Consider the following 24,723-nt stretch of genomic DNA (forward strand, 5'->3'; position numbering starts at 1 on the left):
ATGTGACAGGTGCAAGGCAAAGAACTGGTAAGGAAAAGGGAAATTTATTACAAGGATATGGGGTGGTACTAGCACTCAAAGGCAGATATGCATTTGAACTTCATTTAGAAAGAAGTGGAATAGAGAACTGGAAACTTCCTGGAAACCTACAAAGTATTCCATCTTACTATATTCTTTTTGCAGACTGTTTACATTTTCCTCTTAGTAGATCGGCTTTTTCTACAACAAAACTTACTTGATTGAAGAGAACTACCCACAATTATATGTTATGGTTCTAGCTGTACTGAAAGACTGATTGTTACTGTTTTATCTCACTTCGAACTCTTACCTTAATTCCAAAGTCCTGATAGGGATCAAGTGTCCATCCTTGTCTTAACAGAGGGTCAGTTACCAGGGTCATTTAAAGTTGAGCAAATATTCCAGATGGTGACAGCAAATATTATCCACAATTTGTACAAGAGTAAACTAAGATTGAGAAGTATGAATTTATTTTCCCAAGTTCATGGGGTAGTGAGTGCCAGAAATGATATTTAAACTCTGGAGGCATGCAAGTGCAAAGTCAGCCCATGACAGTGAGTGCCTCCTTCAATCCTCTATTGTAGGAGCTTCACTCTGCTCACCCTAGTACCAGTACCAGCTCTGCTAATGTTTACAAGTTCCTTTCACTGGACATGTGTTCCTGTACTAGAGTGTGACACCTTCACAACTTTCAAAGAAATGAAGTATTAAAAAACTTTCATAGATTCAGATTACCAACATTTTTGAAGAATAATCATCTAATTTTGTATAAACAATTTGCCTCCAGAAGATACTACTAAAAGCACAAACTTACCCTCCCATTCTGTTGGGATATCTCCAACTTCATAGTCTACTTCTCTTTTATTTGCTGCTTCTACAATTCTTTTCTCTCGAATAGTTTGTCCTATAAGACAAAAGTGATTATTTTATTTTTAAATAAACTCATGACACAGCAGTTACCACAAGTAATATTTTCTCTTTGGAAACTGCACACCTCCACGTATGGTCAAAGAATTATCAGGAGAAAGAATAGATTCCATTAGAATTGGGTACATTAAAAAAAGCAAATTCTAAACTTAATACAGAAATTTTAAATTTCCTGCCATAGTGTACAATATTAATTTTGGTAGAAAAAAACTAGATGCTGTGTTAAAGAAAAAAAAAAGGACTAACCAATTAATCTTCAGCCACTAATGGCCAAAATTAAACAACAACAACAACAACAAAAGCCCCATTTTAGCAATCAATGGTGTTCAAGTCCTTCAAATTCTGCGAGTATGTGTATTAGAGGTTCAAGTGGCTGCTGCTACTGCCCAAGGAAATTGTATTCATGGCCTCTACTAAGTATGCAATGAATCACAAGATCCTGTTGCCACATTACACTGGCAAACCCAAGGGAACCAAATCATAGGTTGGATTCTACGACCCACTCGAGTAACTACCTCTCACTGGATCTAAAGGAAGAGGGCAAAAGCTAGTGAGTTACGGATTTCATACTTCAGGTTTGAGGTCAACACTGGTGCAGGATGGTAGCAATGTAGAAACATGACAGCAGAGGTAGTAGTAAAGAAAAAGGTGTAGATGGGTCAGGGATGGGATGAGAATGCAATAGGCTTACTTTTCTCAACAATAAAAATTTGATTAGTATGTATTTTAAGTTCATATCAAAGACATAAAACTATGTGGTATTTCCTTCTCTTTCCACAAAGTCTCAATTATGTCCTTCAAAGCAGCTTTGTCAAAATGGTGGTTTCAAAACGTGTTCCTTTGTCATTGAGCCTGTGTGCCTGGGGAAACCAGGTAAGCTTCCTACTTCCAAAAGTTATCAAGTATGCCTGCCTGTTCAGGGAATGCAGCTGAAACAAGGAAGACAGTGGTGAGTAACTATGAGAGGAGGAGCATGGTTTAACCATGATCACACCAGTCATGGACAGAAATTTGGGCCTTACAAAATACTACTTCTCTTCCTACTCCTGGACCAACCTTACACCATGCTAAATAGACTGAGTGACATAATTAAACAAAATGACCTTGTTGCAAATCTCTCTCCCACACTACCTGAAATTCTATCAATAAAAACTCCTTCAGTTGCCAACCATGGAAATTCCTGGGGGTGACTATGCAAGAGAAAGGAAGCCAAAAAATGTAGCCTAAGAAGAGTGAGTGACTGGATTTATTTTCTTTGCCTTAGTAATAATAAGTGTAAGGTTGGGATTTCATGTGCAAGCCATCAATGGGTAATAACTCTGAAGTATGAGGTTAAGGAAATTCTGCATTTCATTGTGGACTCACTGAATCAAGCTGATTTAATCCTAACACAGAGATTCCCCAAGTTTTAAAAAGAGGAGTTACCTTTTGCTTACCTTACCCTAAATAAATTTACAGTAGGTCAAGGTATTAGTAATGAAGACCCTAAGTTGTAGGGATGAGTCAGGATAAAAGGAGCTTATAACAATGACAGCTGCATTATTCTCATAGTAGAGGCTCAAAATAGGTATGTGTCTCTTTACTAAAATGCCACTTAGATCCACATATATAAACTCATCATCGTAACAAAAGTTACCAGAAAATTAGCATATACTAAACTATGTTTACATGAAAATTTTACAAATGTTTGGATGAATAAAAATACCTGTGCCTTCATATAGTTCTTATCTAAATACCAAGGTATATGTTATTTTAGCAATAACAAGTACAGAAATGAAAACTATCTTCTAAAACACAAAATCCTAACAAATGGGTTCTGAAAGTAGGTGGGTGTTCTCTAAGCTTTTAAATGTACATAAAAAATTGAACATGGAGGAAGATGATAGAAAGATCTACCAGTCCCAGGAGCACCACTAAAGGCATATATATTACAGTTATATTTAAATGTCTGTGACACAAAAATTACCATCTTATTCCTACCCTTGGGTTTATAAACTTAATTTAAGGTCTCCCAAGATTTTTAAAAATCAAAAATCATACCTCTTTGTGTATAAATGAAAAGATAGAGTAAAACATGAGTTAGTTTAACTAATTCCTTGACAATTGCTGAAAAAATCTTGTTTACAAATAGATGACATCAAAGATGTATAAAAAGTGTGCCCCTAGGCTTAGTAAGTCTTAATATAACAATAAACAATTGACACTGGTGTACCCAATGAGTTTCATTATATAAAGCAATGCATAGTTTTTTCACTTAATAGTAAAACAACATTAGATTTAATTAAAACAGTCAAAACAAAAAAAGATATGGTCAATGGTATAGGGATTTAAAGACTGCGGAAGTAACAACATTATTTTACAAACTTAAAAAAAATTTTAGGGGCGCGTGGTGGCTCAGTGGGTTAAAGCCTCTGCCTTCGGCTCAGGTCATGATTCCAGGGTCCTGGGATCGACCCTGCATCGGGCTCTCTGCTCAGCGGGGAGCCTGCTTCCTCCTTTCTCTCCGCCTGCCTCTCTGCCTACTTGTGACCTCTGTCTCTGTCGAATAAATAAATTTTAAAAATCTTAAAAAAAAATTTTAAAGCTACTGCCATGGATTTAAAGTGAATTGCCCTAGGATACAGATTTCCTTTTCCTCTGTTTAGAAAAATACAAAACCTACTTAGTTAAAATAATAGGGGGGGGAAGGGAGATCTCCGGGTATTAGGTAGATGACAGGCTTAGGTAAAAGACAGATTTCATCAGTTTCACTTCTGGAACAGGGTATGGGAACCCTGAAAACAGACAGGGCAAGAGGATCTAGAGCAGAGAGCCCTAAACATCAGACATTCAATTTTCATTCAATCCAGCTTTGTGGTTTGTCACACTTAATAGTATTACATTCTCAATATTTTTCTTTAATTTGGCTTGCTTTTTTTCCCCTTTCAAAATTCACTTTTACTTTACTCTAAAAAATACCATGAAATGTTTGACTTATATTACATTTGACCCCTGAACAATGGGGGGTGGGAGGGGGGGAAAGAGTCACCACCAACCACTCCATGCAGTTGAAAACCCAACTAAAGTTAACTCTATTGGAATTAAAATAAAATTTTAAAAAAGAAGAAAATCCACCTTATACTTCTGGCTAACTACTAATAGCTTACTGTAAAAACTTAACTATTAATAGTCTACTGTTGATCAGAAGGCTTAGTGATAATATAAACAATTAACTCACATTTTGTATGCTATATGTATTCTATATTGTATTCTTAGAATAGGGTGAGCCTAAAAAAGAAAATGTTACTAAGAAAATTATAAAGAAAAAAGACACCTATAGTGTTGTATTTATTTATTGAAAAAAACCCATGTATAAGTGGATCTACAAAGTTCAAAACCATGCTGTTCAAATGTCCACGGTAGTTGTATTTTTTGTTTAAACATATATAGTTATATATCTTACAATTTTAATAGGTATCTTTGTATCACCTAATGGGTATTTTTTGTATCATCCTGCAGACCACACTTGAAAAACCACACTGTTCTACAGAGACAGGCCCAGAAACACACATGGTGATACAGGGCACAGGAGCCAACATAACCAGTAAGAAACTCCTGCGGATGGGAAATGGCTGATAAATACCAATCTTACCTGGAGAAACTTCATGTCTTTTTCTACTTCTATTTGCAGCTAGACAAATGGCTAATTCTAGGCCTAAGAGCAGAGTGGGTTCAAGATGAGTTTGGAACATCTTGCCATGCCAGAAAGTAAGGGAATTCTCAAAAAAATTAAAAAATAAAAGAGGGGCTTGTCACAAGAACTTGAGCCAGCTTACAGGGGTTGATATTTATTAAATTTGGGATATCTGAGCACCAAAATAATTAAGGAATTACAGACCAGCTATTCTCAAATTGTTACAGGGAACTCTGTGGGGTGCCTAGGACCATTTGAAGGGGACCGGGAGGCCAACACTATTTTAATAATAATACTAAGAATGTTATCTGCCCTTGTGGTATATAAATACAATGGAATACTATGCAGCCATCAAAAGAAATTAAATCTTGCCATTTGCAACAATGTGGATAGAACCAGAGGGTATTATGCTGAGTGAAACAGGTCAATCAGAGAAAGACAATTATAATATGAGACCTCTGATATGAGGAAAGGGCAGGGCAGGGGGTTGTGGGGGGTAGGGAAGGAAAAAAATGAAACAAGATGGGACTGGGAGGGAGACAAATCAAAAAAGACTCTTAATCTCTTAAAACAAACTGAGGGTTGCTGGGGGTGGGGGGTAGGGTGGGTGGGTTATGGACATTGGGGAGGGTATGTGCTATGGTGAGTGCTGTGAAGTGTATAAGCCTGACGATTCACAGACCTGTACCCCTGGGGCAAATAATACATTGTATGTTAATTTAAAAAATGTTATTTGCCTTTTCCACTTCCATTCTTTCATGAATGTACAGTGGAGTTTTCAGTCTGCATAGTGTTCCATTGTAGATATATACCACATCTTTATCCATTCATCTGTTGATGGACATCTAGGTTCTTTCCATAGTTTGGCTATTGTGGACATTGCTGCTATAAACATTTGGGTGCATGTTCCCAGTGTAGATAACACTACACTGTTATCTTTAGAGTAAATACCCAGTAGTGGGATTGCTGGTGGGTCATAAGGTAGCTCTATTTTCAACTTCTTGAGGAACCTTCATGATGTTTTCCAGAGTGGCTGCACCAGCTTGCTTTCCCACCAACAGCGTAGGAGTGTTCGCCTTTCTCTGCATCCTCGCCAGCATCTGTCTAAACAAAGCCCTTTCAATAGCTGTGAAAAGTTTAAAGAGATCCTGAGACCAAAATGCTTGAGAACTAAATATGCCACTAGGAGAAAAAAAAAAAAAAAAAAGGAACCCATAAATCTAAACTGCTTAAAGATAGAAATAAATAGAGGGATAAATAAACTGGGGAGATAAAAGGGCTCCTGCTTATTACAATACTGAATAGTTAATGTAGAAGAAGTGTCAGAGCTGAAATACCATCATTTTGTAACCATCAAGATAAAAGACCAGTTCTGGTAAGAGTAACGGAAGGGGATTTTTTGTTTTATTTGGAAGTACTTTCCCTTTCCTCTGTATATTTCCTCCTTTACACATTTGAAAGGTGAACAAGGCTTACATATTAAAAGACATTTAGATTAGAAATTATAAAATTTCTAATTTGGTACCTATAAATACTGCCTTCCTATGGTCTCAGCGACCCTGTAAGACCCTTGACAGATACCAGACAGGCAGGTAACACCAACAGCCCTGAAGAATGAGACCATAGACTCAGGCATCTCTCCTTCTCCAGGCCCGTGCTCCTTCCCTAATCCAGGGAAGATATTTGGGCAGCCTTTAATCTTTAAACTTTGGAGCTTCAGAACTCATAAGGTAAGTATCACGCTAGAGGAGGGATTTTCTTCTACAATTACCAAATCATTGGTTGTGACCCATAAGCACATAAAATCCTTGGTTGTGACCCATACGCACATAAAATCCTTGGTGATGTTTCCAACGAGCTGCCTACTTCCTGCCCAGTATTTCCCACTGGTGGGGCAGTGGGAGGGGAGATGAATGCTTTGGGGTAGAAAAAAGAGGTTGGGTTGACTGAGGTGACACATCTCTGAGATAGCTATCCCCTTATAAACAAGCAAGACTGATCCTGACAGGAGCCCTTGGCTTGGAGAAATGGTGGTAGGATGGCCACGGTTAAGACCCTTTCTGACTGACATCTGGACCTTTACCCCACTGGCAGTGATGAGTGCAGCCAGGTGATAATCCTAAATCAGTTTGCCTGGTGATACAGACATGACTGCATTTTGCATATGAAAGGAGGCTTAGAAGTGTTGGTGCCCAATACATGGAAGTGAGGGCTAATGAAAGCCAAGAACCACACTCCACCGGTTATATTTGGGGACTTTTAACCTTGTTATGCTGAGCATCGTAAATTTAAAAAACAAACACAGAAACAAACAAACCATTAATTAAGAGTACTAAACTAAGAACTCTTAGACTGAAAGCCATCTTCACATATGACTTAAAGGATAATCTGACTCTGAAGTTACTCAGACGTAACATTTATTAAGAGCCTGCTATATACCAGTCAGTGTTTAGGTATCTTCCATATATTATCTCTTGTCTTCAAAGCATCTTTTACAGATGAGGAAAAAAAGGCATAGGTTGATTAGCTTATTTTTATTGACTTCTACCCTTAAGCATTTCCCATTTAAGATTTTTAAAATAAGCATTTACAAAGTTTGCATACTGTATCACTACAGATATCCAATTAAAAACTAACATTTTATTCATATTCATAAGCTATTATTTTCTCATAGTGATCAAATGAGGCATTTCTGCTTGAAAATGTGATGATTCTATAATTTGACATATTCTACATATATTTATATGAGCATGGATGACTATCTCAGCAGGTTGCAGCAGGTAATACTTTTTTTAAAAGCAATTAAAGAGGCCTTCCAGATAAGCTTTCAGAATTTTTAAGATGGCCAACTAGTTCAATGGATTACCTAAAATCTTTTTTTTTTTTTTTAAGATTTTATTTATTTATTTGACAGACAGAGATCACAAGTAGGCAGAGAGGCAGGCAGAGAGAGAAGAGAGGAGGAAGCAGGCTCCCCGTAGAGCAGAGAGCCCGATGTGGGGCTCCATCCCAGGACCTGAGATCATGACCTGAGCCGAGGGCAGAGGCTTTAACCCACTGAGCCAGCCAGGCGCCCCAGATTACCTAAAATCTTATTAGCTTCCTCATACTTACAGGTTTCCCAAAAGAAACCTCTGCTTCCATCTTAGAAAATCCAAAATTAACTCTTTAAATCTGACTTCCTTAATTTTTTAAAAGCCATAAATACAATCTGCAAAACTTAAGTCTGAAAGTACATGTGAAGAAAATCATAATTAAAAAAAAAAAGAGTTGAACAAATTGCAAATTCGTGCCTGTGGTTTTCACTTGGACAATAAATTCTTGTTATTTTTCAAATTTCATAGTAATCTTATATGCAAACAAAAACTTAAAGTTCTAAAAATGTTATGTTATTTAGCCAACAAATATATACCGAATAGCCTATTTTATTAACCCAAGAAGATTTACAGTAAAAAATTTAGTAGGTTTTCTGAACGCATTCCCAAATCAAGCATGGGGGTCCTAGAAATATCTAGTATTTTACTGCATTTTCTTCCCTTCTATGACTATAGAAATCAAACATTTTTGTGTAAAAATCATTTGTTTTCCAAATGGCAAGGAATTTTCGACCCTCAGAAAAAAGACAGCTGTAATTACACTTGCTCCCCCACCCCCAAAAGTAGGTAAACATTAAAAAGAGGACTTCAAATGATAGATTCCTGACTATTTAGTCATGTAATAATGTGTTCACCCTGAAGAAACAAGAGAAGCAGCCATTTCAGATTTTGACTGACGTGCAAGTAATCAGTTTTTGAAAGTACTTTATTCACCTAATACATTCTACAATTCTTTGTAAGCCTAAATTACCTCCAATGTATAAAGTATATTTAAATTGAGAATCTGAACATTTAACAAAAATAACACAAGAAAACTAGCATTCAGTGATCCTGCTAAGACAATGTCTGAATTATGACATAGGAGTTAAAATGTCTTAAATATGCAGACAAGGGAAGGAATAAAAGAAGGTGCTAAAAATCTTTTTAGCTAAATTAAAAAGGCTTTAAGATATATCATATGGCAATTTCAAGTTTTAAAAGGGCTATTTTTTAAAAAAGATTTTATTTGTTTATTTGACAAGAGTATGAGCGGGGAGGAGGGGCAGAGGGAGAGGGAGACTTCCCTCTGAGCAGAGAGCCAGATGCAGGACTCAATGCCAGGACCCAGAGACCACGATGTGAGCTGAAGGCAGAGGCTGAACTGACTGAGCCATCCAGGCGCTCCTTAAAAAAGCTATTTTAGGGGCGCCTGGGTGGCTCAGTGGGTTAAGGGTCCTGGGATCGAGCCCCGCATCAGGCTGTCTGCTCCGTGGGGAGGCTGCTTCCTCTTCTCTCTCTCTCTGCCTACTTGTGATCTCTGTCAAATAAATAAGTAGAATTAAAAAAAAAAAAAAAGCTATTTTACAGTGAGGAAATTTATGACTGAAAAATCTTCATTTTATTTTTAGTGACAATCACTATTTAAGCAAGCAAATTCTAATCTGGTACATCCTTAATATAAAAAGGAATAATATTTTCCCCCTCAGAATTAGCACACACTCATAGTACAGTATAAACCAATATAATCAAGTATTCGATTTTCACTTTAAGGGTCTTGAACAATTGGGGCTATCAATAGAGAGGTGAAGAGAGAAACTGAAGGAATAAACAAACAGAATTTAGAGAATTAGAAAATTATGCCACTTGTACAGCTTGGGCCTAGCTCAAACTTTATTTTCAGATTTGAAATGTAGAAGGTATGGCTGATTATTTGATTGGTTTCCAGATCCAAAGAGTTTTATAGAAATAGAGTGGTACTTGGTCATTTTACCAAAGATCATAAAAGAGTCAAGGACTGCTCTATTAGCTACCTTTACATAATTCACAGAACATATGACAGTTTTAAATATGAATAATTTAGTAAAAATAAATAGAGTATATTTTGTGGTCCATTAGTCTTAATTTTAAAAATACACACATTTATTTATTAATCCATGAAATTACTAATACTCTTCATTAATCTATTTAATTTAGTTACTATCAGGCACTACTTATCATTAATGAATAGAAATCTGTTTTGATATAGAAAGAAATCACATAATCATCTAATGAATTGTGATATTCATCTGCTTAAAAGGAACTATTCCAGTATTTGTAAACTACATCCTGAGTATAATACTGGGCTCAGCTGGTAAAAGGTTGAGGTGTCAATAATTTTCAATCTCTTCTTTAAAAGATCTTCCATAGAGGTTGAATTTATAAAACTGCTCAAAGCAGAGCTTCTGTAGTTGAGACAGGGGTCCACAACACTACTTCACCTTTTGCCCCTCCCCTTCCCAGGAGGCAACCTTCTCATACTCTGGAGAGCCAACAAGCCCTATGAAAATCACAGATTCAGACCAAGTATCACACTTTTGAGACTGTGAAATGCATTCAAGCACATGTATTGGTTCCCTAAACAAAATCAAGGTCTTGCGAATGGCAGAAAGGGTATCATGTATTTTGCTTCTCCTTACCTTTCACAGAGTTCATCAAGCCATCTATTAAGAACTCCTGAGTAATCAGGTGGAAGACAATACAGGATTTTCCCAGCAGTTCCACAGTCCGAGGAAATCTAAGGCCTACTTCAGATGTGGAGCTATAATTTAAAGCTAAAGCATGACTTAAGGCCTGCTTCCCATTTTTAAACAAGATGAGTTCAGTGAGAAATCATTCTCTCACTTGAGAGTGAGAAGTTCTTAGGAAGACATTAAAAGTCTGTATAGCAAAGAGGGAGAAACAACTTTTGGATTCACAAGTCCTCAAGGAGGCAGGCATACTGGAGAAGCACTGGCAACAATTCCTTTAGCCCCTCAAACCTAGAAGACCCGTGAGGAGGAAGAATTTGGGGTAGTCTAAGGCCAACCCAAGCAATGAAAAGACATAAAGGAAAGGAAAGAAATTCTAGTAAGAGCAATTTATTTATAGTATCCCATTATTTTAGTCATTAGTTTTAATTTTCTCTACAATAAAACTTTGCCTTGGCTAATAACTAATAAAACTGGGTAACATAAATTTTACCTGCGTTATCTACTCCAGTTCACTCGCAGAAAGCAAGGCTAATAAATTGTGACTTCACCAAAAGGAAGCCTGTAGAAGTATGAAATGTGAAGGCTGGCCACATTTTACTTGTGCAGGTTGCAATAAAGAGTATTATCCTGTTATTCTTCCCTACTTATTCCTTACTTTCCATTGATGTTCAAAAAGATTAAAACTATAGTCACAAATACTGAAGATCTGCAAAACGGTTAATATTACTTTAAGATAGGTGTGTCCAAATCTATTGTGCACAAACGTAGACTACATCTACTCAAGGGTGTACTTGGTAATGCATATCAGGATACTTACCTAAAAAAGAGCCAAAAGAACCAAAGTCTTGGGGCACCTGGGTGGCTCAGTGGGTTAAGCCTCTGACTTCAGCTCAGGTCATGATCTCAGGGTCCTGGGATTGAGCCCCACATCAGGCTCTCTGCTTGGCAGGGAGCCTGCTTCCCCCTCTTTCTGTCTGCCTCTCTGACTACTTGTGATCTCTCTCTCTCTGTCAAATAAATAAAGTCTTAAAAAAAAAAAAGAAAAAGTCTTAAGCATTTTTTATTCTTAGTAATAAATAATAAAGTTTAACATTTTTCCTACTTCTTGCTACTTCTTTATAAGACTCCAGGGTCCAGAGGTCATCTCTTTTAGTCTAATTTTGCAAAATACCAATAACATTATGTTAATGTACTTTATTAATTTCATCTGACTTATTTAGGAGATGAGCACAATCATATTTATTATCAGTATATGTATATGACATTTATTAGACACTTTATATTTTCTTTAATTCTCACAACAATATTTTTATAATTGAGTAATTAAAGCTCAAAGAAAAGGTGACGAGAAAAGGTGTGTTTTCAAGTCTATCTAATTTTTACACGGAAATTTAAGTAGACTAGTACAGTCACCTCTTCTGCTACAAAACCTGATGTATCAACATCATCCACATATAATCAAATTCATACTGCCTCTCTTATTTTCTCCTGCCTCCCTTTAACAATCCAGTTTAAAACCACCTTGCATATACTTCCCAAATTCTCCCTTTGTTTTCAGACTGGAGAGCAACCTAACTATTGTATGACAACAGCACCACCTATTGGCTGTAAAGGGATTGGGATAATCTAAAATAGCACCTGCTTCCTTACCCTTCAGAAAGACCAATGCATAATTTGAGTTCTCCTTATCTTCTGCCTTTTATTTACAGCTATTTAAAAAAAAGTTTCAGCTGAGTTAAGTCCACTTAAAATTTTTTTCCTCATAAGTACATCTTTTTTCTCCATCTCTCCTTTTTAAAAACCTGCAGAGTTCTTGCATCTCTGATTCCATTGCAAACAAGTATGTGTTCTTGCTGATGTGCAGCATTTCAAATGAACTGTTGATTAAAAGGAATGTGAATTATTCTGGAACTTGAACTACCATTCAGAACACAATTTCAATGGAAAATGTGTTGAATTTGAACAAGCTGCTTACATGGAACTTTTGGAATTCAAGTAATTTGTAGGTTGGAAACTTGTTATAATACTAAAACATGTAAAAGTATTGGGTCTTTCACTGTGCTTTCCAAGGCAAATAAAGGAAGAGAATTGTAACACAAAAGCAATACAGCATATATTCCACCCCCACTCAGAGTTGATAAACATTTTGTCCTGCAGAATTTGTATCTTGTACTACACAGTGTAGAACACTCGAATATTTGTTGACAACAATGATGAGGTCCTTGCTATTTTGCAGTGGCTCATTAAAGTCACACCAGTGATACAGGAAGGAACAGCTTCCATTATTTTGTCTCTTATCTCTATGATGAAAACTACCAGGATAACATTTATAACTCTAATCACTTAAGGAGCTCTAATCATGAACTTCTGTTTAAAGCAATGCTCTACTTGGATGTCCTTATACTTCTGTGACAAAGAGTTCTATATCTTCCTGTAATATGTCCTAAGTATCTAATCCTTGAAGTCCTATCTTTATGGTAAGCCCTGCAAATTCCCATCAAGGAAATTTTGTGCTGAAACAGGAGAAACATGTAAGATTGCTCAAGTAAATTGATCATTATGAAGTCACTTTTGTTGTTGGTACCAATCAAGTAGCAACATGTTTTTGTCCCTTGGTGTGTGCCCAGCATCTCAGTTCTAGAAACTGCACCTGAAATTCTATTTTGAGTCCAATTTTTTTTATGCAGGAAAAGACCACCACTGCCCGTAAATACTGTAACCAAAAGTGTTCTCACCAGCTTCGACAGAGACTATTCTTGATTAGAAAGAGAGATCCTGTTCTCTTACATTGAGATCTGTGGCCTAATCCTGATGTCCAATGCCCAGGTGTATGACTTTCTCCTCACTGTTAGCTATATTCCAGCCTTGCAAATCACCTGCCCAGCAGTACTTTATTGGCTCCCCAAGACTTTGGAAACATATGGTGTTGGCTGTTTCATCAATAATTATGACATCCATCTCTCCCTATTCCCCACTGCTTTTCCTTTCAAATTTCTCAAATCCTTTGATAGTTCTATTATTTTACTCATTTCCTAATTTGAAAACTTCTGTTGTTTTTACAGTATGAATATACTTAACACTGTATCTTTATTGTTAGGTTGACAAATATTGTTGTGTTTTTTACAACAGAAATTTTGTTTGGAAGTTGACTTCTACTAATAAAGTACAAGTTAAAAAGGGCAGAGGGATTTGAGCCAGGTGGACAGGCATCCTACCACACCAGGGCCTGGGCTAGCTACACAAACTGCTGCTGTTGCTGCTCTTGGTGGCAAGGTTCTTGGCCTTCTCTGTAGCTGCTAGTGCCTTCTCCTTTGCCATCTCCTTGGCTTCCTTGGCTGTCTCAGCAAGGGTTTTGGAAGGGGCCTCCCCCTGCAGCTTGGTCAAGATGTATTCAAAGCCCTTCACAGTCTTGGTCAAAGTACTTTGTAATAGAGTGAGGGCAAATTCCTGGACAGCTCTGGAGGCACCCTAGGGGAGACCCAGGCTTCCTGGTGGATTTCCGTCCAGCCCCTATTCTCAGAGTTCATACAGTAAACACACCATTCCTCTACCACCATTATCTGGGTGCGGTTAATGTTCCACATGAAGGTGGTTATGGTCTGGTTCTGCAGGTCCACAACAGAATCCTCTAGGATGTAAACTACACTGATTGAGCAACGTTGGCAGCGTTGTAAAGTGTAAAGACAACGTTGTTGTCTTTATAAACAGTCATTGGGCTCTCGCGGGGCACCCTGCTGGTCTGGGCAGGAGACCCTGGTACTGGAGCTCCTGGTTAGGGGTCACCTCCCTGTGCACTGTGTCTTCCCTTAAGACATGTCTACTGTAGGGATTTGGGCACCGCTGCCAGAAAGCAGCAAACACTTGGTCCCAGGAACTACACAGCATGCTTTGGCACAGGAAATACTTCACCACCAGCAGGGCAGCTCAGCATCCGCGCAACACCATGTGGGGTACGAAGGCCAGGTAGGGACTCAGGGCAAGCCCACCAGGCCCACAATTTATTCCCCTCAGTGCCGCACCTATGCAGCTGCCTCCAGCCTGAGGCACTGTCTGCCACAATTGAAAAATTTTACAACTATTTTTTACAAACATCAATTGATTTTACTACTAACTCCCTCCCCAACAATGCCAACCTTTTAACAAAAATATACTAATATTCCTCTGATTTGTTCTTTTTACTTTAACATTTACACCACCACTCTCATCCAGGCTCCTCTTATTTCATGCTTATATTAACTGAAAATCCTTTCTAATCATACTGTATTCCGGTGTTTATTCTTTATTGTTCAGAAGTCCTTTCTTTAGGGAACCATTTACTATTTCATTCCTTTTGATCGTGCTCTGTCCATTGAGGTTGGGGGAGGGAGGCTATTATCCCTCTATCCAGAAGTAGGATTTTGAACTAAATTTGGCCATAGTATTACAAAACTTTAGCCACAAAAATTATTTCAGGGATGGGCACATGACACCAGTTGAGCCAATCAGCACTTCCTGAGATATTGTGCTGGAGGCCCAGGAAGACTCTTAACCTCTATGATCATAACTAACAAATATCACATAGACCTGAAACTGCTGGGGCCGTTTATCTTACATCGTGGAGAAAACCTATCTATGAATGAAGCTAATTTGGAAGAAAAAAGGGTCATGTGATACAGAAAACATAGTCTCATGATATTGAGCACTTGAATCTAGTTCAATTTCGGTTCAATTATATTTTCTATTAGTTAGGGTAGGCTAAGCTGTAGTAGAAATGGACTCTAAAAATAAAGTAGCTTAAATAAGTATATCTCTTTCTTATGTGACTGTCCTGGGTGGATGTTCAGGTAAGCCAGCTCTTCCCATACAGTCATTTAAGGATCCAGACTGACGGCTCTCTAGCCATCTTCAACATTTGATTTCCAAGGTTTCCCTAAGCACTGCCATTTCATTCAGCCAGAAAGAAGAAAGGGCATTGAGAAAACAAAAGGAGATTGTACTGGTGGGGCCAGGAAGTGACTGACTTCACTTCCAGTGACAATCCACTACAGAAAATGTGATCATATAGCCACACTTAATTTTAAGGAAACTGGTAAATGTAGTCTACCTGTGTGTCCAGGAAGAAGGAGAGAGTGGATTTTGGTTGAAAGGTAGTGGTCTTTACAAATACACTCCTGGATAAATCTAAATCAACAAGAACACTGAATACCGGGCCATATCATATTGACCCCAGGAAGGCTGTTACTGAAGTTAAATATCTGGTAAAATATTATTACCCATATTTTAGTGTTATCATAAAAAATACTCCAGAAGGAAACATAACAAATCTATCAAAAGATGTTGTCAAGGATACTTATTCATTACATTGTATAAAGTCTAATCATAAAAACCATGGAAAAAGTCACATCAAATATCAGTACTAAGAATAATAGAAAAATAACAAATATCATTTTTCTCTTATAGGACTAAGAAAGATTAGCAATACTGACCCAGTGTTACTAAGGGTGCAAGCAAATTACCAAGTTCTTATATTGTTAGGAATGTAAATTAGCCAGAATGAACTGTGTTACCAAGTTACCATTTGTGTGTGGCCAAAAATGATCTCTAATGGCGTATTTTTTACATGAGATTTTGTACTTTCTTTATTGGTTGATTATTTTTTAATAAGAAACATGATATTTTTTTCAGAATAAAAGTAAAATGAGTTTATGGTTATTTTTGGAAGACAAAAAAATGGTCATATTCCTTCAAAATATTTGTTTAGATGACTGATCTCATAGCTATGGTGAATTTCTGACCAGAAGGCTGTTCCTTTTTGAGTTGGTTGCTACAAAGCTCAGATATGCATTTGCAGGTCACTTGGAGAGAATGTGCAGGTAACTGGAGTTTGTATTACAGCCTCATAACTGGCCCCACTTTTCCCTCATCTCAATTTTACTTTCTCCCTTCAGTATAATCTTATACCTCTTTCTTCCAGTCTTCAATCTCAAATTCTCTTCTGGAAGAAGGAGGAGAATGATTTTATGACACAGTTTTATTGTATCACAGTTCTATCACTCTTCCTACACAAAACTTAAAATTCCACAATGCATATACATTTCTTAAAAGGAAAATCCAAATTCTTCACTTAGTGTTTACTCAATCTAAAAAAATACAAAATTTTAAAATACATTAAAAAATACAATAAATATTTATTTATATAAACACAAATATACACACATACACTGAGTTCCTAGGTCTAACACTGTTCTGTATATGGGAGAAAGAGAAAGAAGGCTCAAGTTACTCACAGTCTGGTTCAATGGTCTTAGCAATTTTTTTTTTTTTTTCAGGAGGACTCACATCAGAAAACCTAATGGCCTCACATTCCCAGAGGCGTACCAAGATGTATGCTATGTACAATTTGCAGCATGATAGCAACAACTTTGTCTCTGATCTGAGCCATAATGGCGGTCTCAGGGATCAGATGGTTATGAATACAGATTCACTATAATACAGAGATAAGTATAAGAAAGAAAATGCTATCTGCTATGATACCACATAGGAAAAAGTAAGGAACCTAGAATTGTGGAGTATAAAGAAATGGGAAACTTTCTTTAAGAGATATTCATCAAATAGGAGTTAGGCAGACAAAGGAGGATGAAAACAGATTTCAAGGACCATTCCAGAAAATGGAAAATTATAAAGACAATTGGATTTTACACAGGGAAGATGGTGAAAATATTTCTGGGTACTTGAATAGATGCTACCTTAAACAGGATGTCATCTTTTTGGTACCAATGAAAAGCCAACTAAACCACAGGACAGCATTTTTAGATACATGAAGCTGATTGCTCTGAAAAGCAAAATACTTCGTCTATTTTAATAAAAATAATTTAAAAATAATTTACGGTTTTTATTCTGCCTTAGTAAATTAAACACCCTTTTTGTGCACACACTTTATCTTTGGATCTCATGCTAATTACAAATAAGTAACATAGTACTTTACCATAAATAGGTCCTACTGGCATTAGCTTTTTGACTTTTAAATGATCCCACCACAGCATAATAACTCAGTTATCTCTTACTGCCAGTCAGTGTTCCTGCTTCTAACTATACTGTCTATTATTTTTTTTAGAACCTTTTATGTAGAAGATTAGAAGGGAAATTGGCAGAGGAAGAAATATTATTGAGCTTCCTACATCCCTAACCTATTTTTGCATACTATACCAAGTCAGTAGCTCTGGTGTGAGGATAGCTGTAGCCTGTACAACATTCAAAGTACATAAATTTTGTGATTTATTTTTTTCACACTACCTTGAGATTTTGTTGGATTTTGTTTCAGTCAATTCCCAGGCAAATTTTCCTGAATTCTTAAGCTGTCATAAGCCTTACGCAAGGTTTATCATTTGGCACACAGTGAAGTAGAAAAGGGTTAAGGTGCACTTTTCAAGTTTAGACTTTTGCTATAATCTCTGAGTGATACTAGACATTTAATCATAATTCCCTCTTCATCAAACTTTAACTTAAAATGTACTACTCTATCTCACACCCATTAGGATAGCTCCTGTTAAAAACAAACAAAACAAAACAAAACCCAAAACCCAAATCAGACAAGTAATGGCAAGATGTGGACACATTAGAACCCTTGTAGCACTGTTAGCAGGAATGCAAAATGGTGCAGCTGCTATGGAAAACAATATGGTGGTCTTCAAAATAATTAAAAATAGCATTATTATATGATCAAGCAATTCCACTTCTGGGCATATAAGCAGAAAAACTGAAAGGAGGGTCTCAAAGAGACAGTAGTACACTCAAATTCACAGCAGCATTACTCACAACTTCCAAAAGATATAAATGACCCAAATGTCCACTGACAGATAAATGGATAAACAAAATGTGGCATATAGATACAACGGAATACTATTTAGACTTAAACAGGAAGAAAAACCAAAGAATCAGGAAATAAAATGGTGGTTGCCAGGGGGCTAAGGGAAGAGTGGGGAACTGAAAGTTCCCGAGTTTCAGTTTTCCAAGATGAAAAGAATTCTGGGGATTGAGATGCACAGTAAAGGGAATGTACTTAATTCTACTGAAATGTGCATTTAAAAATGGTTAAGATGGTAAATTTATGTTATGTGTCATTTACCGTATCTTTCCATATATATAGAATTTATAGATTTTGTAAACTTGGGAGACCCCACCATAAATTATTTTAAGATGTTATTTATTTATGTATTTTACAGAGGGAGAGAGAGAGAGAGAGTGCTGTACAGAAGGAAGAGCAGAGGGGGCAAGGGCAGAGATGGAGGGAGAGGGACAAGCAGACTCCATGCTCAGCATGGAAACTGACACAGGGCTCCATCTCATGACCCTGAGATTGTGACCTGAGCCGAGATCAAGAGTCTGACACTTAACCAACTGAGGCACCCAACTGCCTTTTCCTTAACACTCTTAAAATTATTCTTTCAATGCTCATTCAAAGACACTATGCATTAGGTTAAAAAATGTCCTCATAAAGGGTGAGGATTGCACAAAAACGTGAATGTACTGAATGCCACTGTACTGTATATTTTAAATTGGTTAATTTTGTTATGTGATTCTTACCTCAGTTAACAACAACAACAACAACAAAAATCCTCATATACATTTGGCATTTAAAGATTCCCAGGGCCAAGGGCTACAGGATGAAGAGCTGTGGCTAGTCTCAGCCACTGACTGCATTAAAACCTCACATAAGTCTGACAACATAAGAAGGAATGAAATAGGGGCACCTGGGTGGCTCAGTTGGTTAAGCGTCTGCTTTCGGCTCAGTCATGATCCCAGGGTCCTGGGATTGAGTTCCACATCAGGCTCCCTGCTCAGCAGAGAGCCTGCTTCTCCCTCTCCCTCTGCCTGCAGCTCTGCCTACTTGTGCTCTCCATCTCTCTGTCAAATAAATGAATAAAATCTTTAAAAATAAAAAAAGAAGGAATAAAATACTACAGTAATTCCTTAAATGTGGTGCTGCAACAAAACTAGTTTATGGTAACAGGAAGACAGGAGAATGTGAATGGATATACTTTACCACCACCAGTACCATAGACTAAGTCGGTATATAAAAGGCAACAAGCCTGTGATTCAGGGCTCCTCTCACCTGGCAAACAATTCACTTACCAGGGCTGTAAGATCAAAGAGATAGTAGAATCAGACCTTGGAAAGCCCAAGTATGCGAAGACAAGGTACTTCGACTTTCTCCTTGGCACAACAGGGAGTCACTGGCAAGTTTCATAAAGCAGGACACTAACAGGTTCAAAGATGTGTTTTAAAAGAAACACTTTGGTGACCACTTTGAGGGTGAACTGGAAGAAAGAAACCAGACTACCACAATAATCCAGAGAGAGGTTTATGAAGCGGAATAGGCCAAACTTTGGGATCAAAGAGATACAGAGTTTAAGGCATGGTACTAGGAGCTTTTCTTAAGTTCTTCCTTATAATTTCCACTTTGAAGCCTAATATTACTTTTTGCATTTTACAGAAGAAGAAACAGAGGCTTGTCACAAAACAAACTTGGGTCAAGGTCACACAATTAGTTGGCAGAGAAACTGGAATTTTAATTTCAGTCTGTATGGCATCAAAGCCTGTGCATGTACATTTTCTACTACCCTGTGGTGTCCACCAATATGTAAACAAAATAGTTAAATTGCTTTATATAACAAAAATATAAGTCTGGGTTGGGGGGGAAGGCTACATAGCGGGTAGGCTGATGAGTATTGGGGGTTGTATGTAAGTGATGAATTACTGAATACCACTCCATCCAAGTACTAACCAGGCCTAACCCTGCTTAGCTTCCGAGAGCAGATGAGATTGGGTGCATTCAGGGTGATGTGGCCGTAGACCAGAATACTACTCCAGAAACCAATATTACACTGTATGTTAACTAACAAAATTTAAATTTAAAAAAGTAAGTTTGGGTATACTGAATACTTCCCATCAACAGCACAGTTAGCCCTCGTGGAACATAAAAATCCATGTTTTATTCCTTAAATAACTTTTTAGTATTTAATGAGACCCTAAATTACATGTACTAAAACAAGTTTTAACCTGGAAATAATTTTTTTAAAAAAATATAGTCTTATTAAAGGAAACTCTTTACACTATGTAAGGCTGAGCTTATAAAAAAATTACTATGTCCTCCTGTAATCTATTTATACTATTTTTAATAAAACATTACATGAATATAATGGCTCAAACAGCATATAATTAGAGGCTGTAAACCACAGTGATATATTTGATCTTTAAAGTTGCACATTAAAATACTTTCTCTCTCTCTATATATATATTATATACACAACATACGTATATATAATATATATATATGTATAACATATATAACATTTAACATGTGTAACATGTTATATATATATATATATCCATATCTATTTTACAAAGAATACAAAATTCTATATAAATGCAAAACACTTAATTTGGGAGATTAATGTATATTGGTTTTTAATATACCTTGGCTTCCACAGAGAAGGGAAGGATGATAGGGATGGGTGGTTTTACCATGTATGTTGTGTCAAAAACAACTTGAGACACAACCACAAAGCCCAACAAAACAGCCCTGATTGTGTGTTCCTTTGCCACCACTCACCTCTCAAATCACCTATTTTAAGGCACTGCAGTCAAACTTTGGTGTTCTTACAGTGTCAGAGATAATATTTTGCAGTGCCTGGTTGCTTTTAGCAAAAAAATGAGAGTAATGTCTAAATCACAAAGTAGAATGAGGAATGACACTTCTCTATTATAATCTCATCAGGAAAAAAAGAAAACAAAGGTTAAGGGGAATATTTTTATTGAGGGGTTGGGATTAAGATCACCTTGGCTGAGATTGGGAAATATGGTGATCAGCCTAGGTAAAATGGCTTCAAGAGACTTAGTTGCCTAGGAGTTAGCTTTTGACAACTCCAACTTCTCGGTGCAAATTAGTAAGCTTTTCCATTACCCCATTCTTAAACAAACTTGCTTATTCAACAAGAATCTCAATTTTATAACTCTAATGCCTCATTCTTCACATAAAAACAAAAACTATCCATGCCTTTGAAACTATTTGAAATAACCTATCTGATTAAAGATCCACATTTTAAACTCAATATCCTTTTCAAAAAGTTCGAGTTAGCACCAACCCCAGGATACAAAAATAATTTGACAACTGAGTTATTTGCCAAGAAGTGATATGAATATTTATCTGTTTTTTTTTCTTGATGTAAAATGGATAAACAAGCAAACATATCTCCTCAGTGAAAGCCTTACCCAAACGTAATTTTAATACTCTCCAAATTGCAAAAAGAAGGAAGAGCCAAGGGAATGAATTTTTGTTTGGGGGGAATTAATTTTTAAACTTTGTTCCAGTATATATAGCTCTTAAAAAAATTAGATACTGGGTCTTATTCAGAGACACACTTAAATTTGTGATATGAAAGGGAAATAAATACATTTGTCAAAAATAAGAAGGTAATTTTAAAGGGGAAAATACGATAAGAAACAAGACTCTTGATTATTTTTACTTCATGTTTAATAAATTGCTCTGGGAGTAAACTTTCTTTGCTCTTTTATTTTATCTGCCATGAAGTAGGGATGATAAAGTCATTGACACATGGCTAGAAAGGCTTTCCTTTCACCATAGTGAGAGTATATACCCTGAGATGAAGGCCACTTTAGCTAATTCTAGGCATTCACAGCATCACCCAAACACCCCATTTACCTCTTTTATTTTTCCCAGTTTTAAATATCTCAGCAGAAAACCCTGCCTGGAGGAGACATTACCCTGCGACAAGCTGGGTTGATTCATTTCTAAGTAGTGGGCTCTGTGGCAGGTTATAATCCTACTGACAAAGACAAGATTTTCATATTTAGACAACATGAAACATTAGAGGGAAGAGAGGAAAATGGCTGCTGTAACACTGAGGTCTGCAGGCAGTGTGCACCTAAGACAAACCATGAGTTGGTTCAGAAATGCCTGAGGGCAATCCTTACCTCCAACAGTTAAGGTACTGTCTTACTTCACAGGTCCCTAAAATTAGGTAAGATTACCTTGGAATGCTTTCACACCAGCTAAGTAGAAAAGCAAATGTTGAGTAAACTTCAGATATTTTTTAGGCAATTAGTTAAGAGCACAGACTATGGAAGGAGACCCCCTGGCTCTGAAATTTATGGGCTTTTATTCTTTAGTATTATGTAACTTCCTTGTATTCCACTTTCCCTACCTATAAAATAGGGATAATAAGAGGAGTCAAGATAGCGGAGGAGTAGCAGGCTGAGATGATGCCAGGTAGCAGGAGATCAGCTAAACAGTTTATCAAACCATTCCAAACACCTACAAATCCAACAGGGGATCGAAGAGAAGAACAGCAATTCTAGAAACAGAAAATCGACCACTTTCTGAAGGGTAGGACCTGCAGAGAAGTGAATCCAAAGCAACAAGTAGACAGACCACGGGTGGAGGGGCCAGCTCCTGGCAAGCAGCAGAGCAATGGAGCACAAAATCTGAACTTTTAAAAGTCTGTTCCACTGAGAGACATTGCTCCAGAGGCTAAGTGTGGGTGGAGCCCTCACGGGGACAGTGTGGTCTCAGGTCCCGCAGGGTCACCAAAGGATCAGGGGTGTCTGAGTATTGCAGAGCTCACAAGTATTAGATCAGGGAAGCCGGCGACAGAGACGGAGCCGAGGAGTGAGCTCTCAGCTCCGGGTTACCTTAAACTGTGATCTGTGGCACAGTCAGGCCACTGCTCTTTGAGCTAGGACCCCACAAGTGGAAGATCCGGGGAGATCTCCGTGGAAGAACGGCAGTGATCTGCTGGGTCTGGAGACTCCAGGAGGGGCTGTGTGCCAGAGACAGAGATACTTGGTCACAGACCGGGTGAGCTCCGGCGAGCAGGGAGATGGGAGTGATTGAGTGCTTTTCTCTGAGGGCGCACTGAGGAGTGGAGCACTGAGCTCTCCACTCCTCTAGGCCAGAGACTTGGAGACCACCATTTTCATTCCCGTCCTCCAGAACTCTATGGAAAGTGATCGGGGAACAAAAGCTCCCGAGAGAAAACTGGAGCAGATTACTTAGCCCGGCCCCTGGCAAGGGCAGTGCAATTCACCTCGGGCAAAGACACTTGAGAATCACTACAACAGGCTCCTCGCCCAGAAGTAAAGCAAGAAATCCAGCCAAGACCAGGCTCACTTATCAAGGAGAACAGTGGAATTCCAGAGGAGGAGAAAGCAAAGCATGGAATTCATGTCTTTCTTCCCATGATTCTTTAGTCTTGCAAAGTTAATTAATTTTTTAAATTTTATTTTTGTTTCTTATTCTAATTTTTTAACTTTTAATCTTAACTCTTTTAACATTTTTAAACTAGTTTATCTTAACAATACCTTTCATAAAAAAATCTTTTTGAACCTTCATTATTTTTTTAGTAATTTTTTAAATTTATTTTCAGCATAACAGTATTCATTGTTCTTATACCACACCCAGTGCTCCATGAACCTTCATTATTATAGTCATATTTTATCCTTCATTGTATCTAACTTTATTTTTTGTATACACACAGGGTTTTTTCTTCTAAAAAATTTTGGGATACAACTTCTTATAATAGATCAAAATATACCCTAAATCTAGCACAGGGCTTTGTTCTAGTCTCCAGCCTGAGCAAATTCTCTCTACTTCCTTTTTCTTTCTTTTCCCAACCAACTTATCTTATAAACTCCTTTTTTAGAATTTTTTAAAAATTTTCATCTTTACAGTCATATTCCATCCCTTCATCATGTTTACCCTTATTTTTGTATATATATGCATACGTTTTTCTTTCTTTAAAATTTTGGGAGGTAGTTTCTTCTAAGAGACCAAAGTACTCTCAAAATTAAGGGGGTGGCTCTGTTCTATTCACCAGTCTAATATCTATATTTTCTTTTCTCTCTCTCTCTTTTTTTTTTTTTTTAGTTTTTTTGAATTTCTTTTTATCCCCTTAGTTCCCCCCAAGATGTGGGGTCTCTTCTGATTTGGTTAACACATATTTTTCTGGGGGTTTGCCACCCTTTAAGTATTTTATTCTCTCCTTCATATATTCTTATCTGGATAAAAAGACAAGGCGGAAAAACTCACCACAAAAAAAAAGAATAAGAGGCAGTTACCGAAGGCTAGGGACCTAATTAATATGGACATTGCTAATATGTTAGATCTAGAGTTCAGAATGACAATTCTCATGGTGCTAGCTGGACTTGAAAAAGGCATGGAAGATATTAGAGGAACCCTGTCTGGAGAAACAAAAGCCCTTTCTGGAGAAATAAAAGAACTAAAATCTAACCAAGCCGAAATCAAAAAAGCTGTTAATGAGGTCAATCGAAGGAGGCTCTTACTGCTAGGATAAATGAGGCAGAAGAGAGAATTAGTGATACAGAAGACCAGATGATGGAGAATAAAGAAGCTGAGCAAAAGAGAGACAAACAACTACTGGACCACGAGGGGAGAATTCAAGAGACAAGTGATACCATAAGATGAAACAACATTAGAATAACTGGGAATCCAGAAGAAGAAGAG

At 37.3% G+C, this 24,723-nt stretch overlaps 1 protein-coding gene and 1 pseudogene across 1 annotated transcript in view; both read right to left on the reverse strand.

The window, feature by feature from the left end:
• Positions 1–24,723, reverse strand: part of NDUFAF2 (NADH:ubiquinone oxidoreductase complex assembly factor 2) — a 161,347-nt gene that overhangs the window by 50,990 nt on the left and 85,634 nt on the right. Inside the window, exon 2 of the mRNA XM_032849976.1 lies at positions 833–922. Coding sequence (XP_032705867.1) covers positions 833–922 — 90 coding nt within the window. The remainder of the gene's footprint in view (positions 1–832; positions 923–24,723) is intronic.
• Positions 13,434–16,623, reverse strand: LOC116863602 (annotated as a pseudogene).

This window comes from Lontra canadensis, unplaced genomic scaffold (genome assembly GCF_010015895.1).
Source record: "Lontra canadensis isolate GAN:19392208 unplaced genomic scaffold, GSC_riverotter_1.0 scaffold4, whole genome shotgun sequence".
Classification (NCBI taxonomy): Eukaryota; Metazoa; Chordata; class Mammalia; order Carnivora; family Mustelidae; genus Lontra; species Lontra canadensis.